General features: G+C 36.8%; 1 protein-coding gene across 1 annotated transcript in view; it reads right to left on the bottom strand.

Moving 5' to 3' along the window:
- LOC109930100 (voltage-dependent calcium channel subunit alpha-2/delta-4-like) overlaps positions 1-6,164 on the bottom strand; it is a 375,911-nt gene that overhangs the window by 97,208 nt on the left and 272,539 nt on the right. The window contains exon 25 of the mRNA XM_048607861.1: positions 1,944-2,005. Within this exon, the coding sequence (XP_048463818.1) occupies positions 1,944-2,005 (62 nt within the window). The remainder of the gene's footprint in view (positions 1-1,943; positions 2,006-6,164) is intronic.

Raw genomic sequence — 6,164 nt, forward strand, 5'->3', positions numbered from 1 at the left:
CTTCTAGAAAGGTAGTCTTGTAATTAATGGAAAAAATTCTCACAAAACAGGAATTTAATTGGGTTACTTGAGTGATTTATGTAAATTTCAGAGATTTAAACATTAAAGGTTTTGCTTGAAATACAAATGAACGAACATTAAATACATTCATTTTAAATTATTCCTTATTTACCCTGTTTAAAATACAGTTAATGCTTCTTAAAATAAGTAATTACATCCCATTGTGCTAAGTTTTGCGAGCAAAGAAATTCATCGGACTAGGTTAGTCTGCCCTCAAGACAGTTCCTCCATTCAGTGAGATTATGAGTGAGCAATATCTTAACTTGCAGTGCACTCGCCTTGGCTCCATATTCCTTAATGGACTTGCTTGTTAAAATAAAACTATCAATCTCAAACTTAAAATGAGTAATTTAGTATTTAATTTAGTAATTAGTTATTTAGCAGCTATTTTTCTTTTGTGGGAGATAGGGTGAAACTTTGTGTTAAACAATGCTGAACTTCACTCAAACGATCTGCCTCTAATTTTAAAGTTATGTTCCCTGATCCTAGGCACTCCACCACAGGACATAAATGGTTTTCTTTATCCATTCCATCGATTATCTTCAAAATCCTAAAAGCTCCAACTAAAACACTCCTCAATCTTAGTATTCCAGGAAAGTGAGACTAGTTTATGTAACCTTGTCTCAGAATGAGCTTTGATTACATTCTAGCGCCCAGAATTGTACACAATTCCAACAATGGTCTAAAGAGCTTTCTATAGTTGCAACAAAACATTTTCCTCTTTCTAGAGAGCCTTAAAAGAATAAAAACTAACATTTCATTGCCCTTTTTTGTATTTTTTTATTCCTGATTAACATATTGTTGCGATTTGTTTACATGAAATCCTGAGTCTTTTCGGACCTTCACTGTTCCTCACTGTTCACCATTTAAAAAAAATTCAGACTGATTCTTGTGTGAATCAAAATGGGTGATCTCACACATATTTTGCCGCAGTCTTGCTTACTCACTTAAGTCATCAATGTCCCTTTGCAATTTTATACTCCACCTACATTAGTTAGTGTTCCATCAATCTTTTTGTCATTGGCAACTTGGTTATATTGTCCTCTATCAGACAGATATATTAAGCATGATGAGCAAAACATTTTTAACATTTTAAACCAGAAATTCCATATTAATTTGTACTATTAGCATAGTATTAGTGCCAGTATGTAATATAATAATATATACTAATATATCATGGGATAGTTTCAAGCTTTTGGCGTGAAAATGCACAATTGAAATGTGAAATGTTTTAAAATAAACACCATAATTACATAGATTATGTACGCATGATCATTATGTCATATATAGAACAGCCCACTCCCTGTCACATAACTTCACCTCAAATAATTTGTCTAACAAATGTATGCAAGTCTATTAAGAAGAATAGGTTCCATAGAAGTAGATAAAGTTTTTAATAAATATTTTTCCTTTCTGCTTTGTTTGGCGGGTTTTCATGGTCTGCATACAGTGAATACTAGGAACAAAAGCCCAATAAAGGCTAGTACTTTAAGGATTGTTTGCAGTGTTGTTTAACTGTGTGGTTGATTTATTGTTCCATAAAGATCTTGGCATAGCACAGTACAAAATGAGAAAAATCTATTCACCCATCAAGCATGCTGTTTCCATAAATTTATTTTTGATTGTTAATAAAAATTAACTGAAAATCTCAGACATTTTCTCATAATCCAACAAAAATTGGAAGGAACTTGGTGCAAAAATAGGCAACCAAAGTGGTGCCTAAACCACAAATTAAATGACAAATGTCCTGTCTCTGACAACTATATGGATTTAGATTAAAATGATTTTAGGACAGCTTCAAGGGTAAAAAGGAAACTAAGTAAAATACAATTCATAGAAAATAACCTGAGAAATCACTTATCAGCTAAAAGTTCATTCTTTACCTGCCGTGTAGCCATCCAGAATTTCTGACGCATTAATGGGAGATTAATCTGCACGCCAACAGCTGGAAGAAAAGATGAAATAATTAACCTAAGGTTCAAATAAACTAATTGCCTCATTTTCTGGAATGATTTCAAATACAAGGAGTCTCAGAGTAAAAGAATTAATCCACACTCTGGGAAAAGGGGTGGTGAGAGAAATCTTGATGATTCAATAAATGAGTGTATTAAAGCTGTCTTTCCTGTGCAGTCATGAGACGTGTATTCTCCTTGTGCCTTGTTCACATAAACATTCACGTGCTGTTTTATCCTGATGTAAAAATTATTTCAGAAAGGCAAATTATTACCTCATGGGAAAGGGTGGCTTGCCACCTTCTGTAATAACGTAAGTCAACATCAGTGAACCAGGAGAAAGCTTGCAGAAGAAAGAAATTGAAGGATTGCAATTGCATAATCCCCATCTGTAGATGGCTTGAGCACCATTCAGCAATTGTCTGCATGCAACAGGATCTGGATAATATTCAGGCTTTTTTTTGCACCACAAAGTGTGAGGCTATAACCAGGGGCAATAAGTGAGAGTATCTCTTTAATATTCAATCGCATTATCATCACTGAATCCCCCACCTGGGAATTATCATGGACAAAAACCTACCTGGATTAGTTAAATAAGTCTTGTGGTTACGTAAACGGGTCAGACACTTAATTAATCATGAAACTAGGCTCTTGGGTGCACTTCTCCTGGAATTGCACGGCTGGAGAGGGGGAAGTACTCGCCACTGCCAGGACCTCCTGTCACTCTTGATGTGGGCATTGTATTTAAAGCCCAACAACACACCACTTCATGGGCTGAAAATTAGAAACTGGCTCTGACATTGTGGAGTTTGTTGCTTACCGCAAAGGACATGAGATCCAGAGGAAAGGAAAGCCTTCTGCCTGTTTCACAGACAAGAATTCAGAGGTTTTGGTGAATGAGCTGGCAGAGGAGGATTGTCCTTTTACCTGTGGGTTGCCACATAAGATAATGCCTCCAAACCAAGGCAACCTGGAGCCAAATTTCAACTGGGTCAGTGTCGCAACCCAGGTGAAACGGAATGCTCAGTAGCACAGGTGGATGGTCAATGATATTCTGCACTTCCCAAGAGTAAGCGTAATATTGACGCTGTTACTTCAAACTCACACTCACTCCAACTCTGCTACTGCACATGCCTCTCACCAAGGCTCATGGTCTCAATATTGCCTACATCATGTCAACTCAACAACACATCTACCTTAGACTCCTAAACTATTAACCCTTCCTGCCCTCACACTTCCTACTTACTCACCAGGATACCTCACCATTAAGTGTTCTTCAAACCACTTTTATCATAACCAATCCTTCCCTTTGTCAGATAGCAGGAAAGATTGGTCCACTCACAGACTGATGTTCCTACTGCAAAATGTAATTCTCAGACTGAGTGGAGAAAGCATCACTCAATCCTTGGACTGCAAGAACACAGATCCTGAGAATCTGCTCGGTTCAACCAACTGACTGAGCGTAGCCAACCCCTGTACTGGAATCGGATGTTGCTTTGACTGATTGTGACTGTACCTGTAAAACTGTAGGAATTATCAACACTTGCACAACAGGAAACTCGAATGCAACACGGACTGAAGCATAACCAAATTCCGCCAAAGTATACACCCTCATCAGTCCAATGATAGTTCTGAGATAAAGGCAATCATTCCATTTTATCACCATGAAACACATTGACTACTTTATTTATTGCCTTCGGTAAAATAGCATGAACCTGACAAGATAGTGATGCAGTGAGCTATCTTCAAGACCTCTAGAGGGAGTGCTTTAATTTGTTTTCAGTTTGCAGAAATAAATACTTAATATTTCATGGTAATTTCTGAGCACAAATGATCTTGTCCTTATAGGAGTACCTTTTTTGAACATGATGATGCTAAAATAATATATTTGAAAGATTGAGTGATTTAGTTGAGTTCTTTGGGATTATACTATGGAAAGCAGCAAAACTGACCTTTCAGTCTCAAGGACAAGTAAGTTTAAAAAATATAAAGAAAAGCTATGTAAAACATTCTCACCTGCAAAGCAGGAATGAAAGACTTGAATTTACATTGTAATCCCCTACCTCTGGAGTGGCTGGGACTTGAGCCAGTTCCTTCTAGCCCAGTATCAATGTTCCCTTTAAGTTGCACAGCTGTGTGCGCGTTGCATTTCCTGTTCCATGATGATAAGTGCACCTATGCAGATCACATGCTTCTGGTTCCAGAAGTCACTGCTGTGAACTGACCTTGTAGGCTCACATGAAAAATAAAATTAGAGGGAATGCTGCACGGTGCCACAAAAAATCCCAGCTGTGAATTTATATAATGCTTTTAATGATCATAGGACATCTCATTGAATTTTACAGCCAAAAAAGTACTTTTGAATTATAGTCGATATGATAATTTGCAAGGAATAGTCAACAGATTTGTGCCAACATACTCCCATAAACAATAATGTGTTGATGACCAGATAATATGCCTTTTAATAATGATTGATGGTGAAACATTGACCAAGACAATGGGGATGATACCCCGCTCTTTTTTTTAAAAATAGTGTCAGATTTTAAATGATAAATGCCCAGGGATGATAAAAAGCAAGTCATTGTTATATTGTAGGATACACAAGAGTCAACGTACATGCAGCAAGGGTCCAAAACCAGCAATGAAATAAATAGCCAGAGAACCTGTTTTTGTGATTTCGGTTGACACGTGCCAACAAAACTTGCCTGCTTTCTTAGACTAGTGCCATAGGATCTTTTATATGCGAGAGAGCAGGCAATACCTTTAAAATGTCTGTCAAAAACAAGTGTCTCTGACAATGTAGCAGTCCCTCAGTACTCCACTGGAGTGTTAGCCTGGAGTGTTTTCTTGAAATTCTTGGCGTGAAACTTAAATGCACAAGGTTTAGAGGAGAGAGTGCCACCACTTAGCTGTGTCTGACAGCTATTGAAACTGATTCAAATGAGTCAAAATGCAACTAGACAGATATATAAATGAAGCAAGAAAGGGTTATTGCTGGTTAAATGGGGTTGATCAATGCAAAACTAGAAATTTTTGGTTCTTCTTATTCTTTTCCTGCTCTTAAAGATTCTTGTCTTCATTTTAATACACAGGAGAATTCACTATCATAAGAAATTCCAGTAGCAGAATAGTTAGGCAGAGCAAAGAGGGATGTTAATGACTAGGAAATATTAACTCAATAGGAAATCTGTATTCCAATCTCTTAAAAGGCAAGGATGACATTAAACCTAGTAGTGCTGTTGTCCCGAGCCTTAGAATTTGAGAATAAGCTCCATAAAAAATGTGGTTATATTTTCCTAGTTCCATGTGAACTATTTAACTCAAACTTATACATTTTATTTAATGAACAATGAGTGTGTTATTTTAAAACATGTATAAACTCTGGATTGTTTATTCCTTTTTGACAGTGCTTATGATAAGGAAATGCAGAATGTTGTGTAAAATTGGACATTTGGTATCTCATAATATCACTGTATGCAGATGTGTACAATATTTTCCCAAGTGCTACTCTCCTTTTGCTGTTCTCTCTCCAAGTGGTCCTTACAACTAAAAATTTGGAACATGGTAAAACTCAGCTGTTAAGACAGGGAAGAAAAATAAAATCGATGCTGAAATCCATAAAGAGATTTGAGATGTGAAATTGAAACAGATCAATTACTTTGGAGGAATCAATCAGTTCAAGACTGAACCTTGCCATGGTTTGTGAATGTATGTTATGTAATCACATTTATGAACTTCAACAGTGATAGTACATACTTTGAAGTTTCTGGGCATTTCACAGCAGCTTCACAAAAAGAATAGATTTCAGGTGTAATGAAAACCACAAAGACTAGGCAGCACAGGCCAAATGAACTGCACTGATGGCTTCAATGTGATTTTGTAGTTTTGCTTACTTCTTCATGCTTACTGATGAATTGTGGAGCTGAACCTCCTTTAAAACGCAGACTAAATTAAACTAGAAATTTTTGTGCATTTGCTCCTGTGAACTGAAGCGATATTTTGACTCTGGTAGTTATTAAAGCAATGATAATCACTGATATAACAAGGTGTAGAGCTGAATGAACACAGCAGGCCAAGCAGCATCAGAGGAGCAGGAAAGCTGACGTTTCGGGCCTAGACCCTTCTTCAGAAATGGCTGAATTTCTGAAGAAG

This window comes from Rhincodon typus, chromosome 18 (genome assembly GCF_021869965.1).
Source record: "Rhincodon typus isolate 14 chromosome 18, sRhiTyp1.1, whole genome shotgun sequence".
NCBI classification, from domain to species: domain Eukaryota; kingdom Metazoa; phylum Chordata; class Chondrichthyes; order Orectolobiformes; family Rhincodontidae; genus Rhincodon; species Rhincodon typus.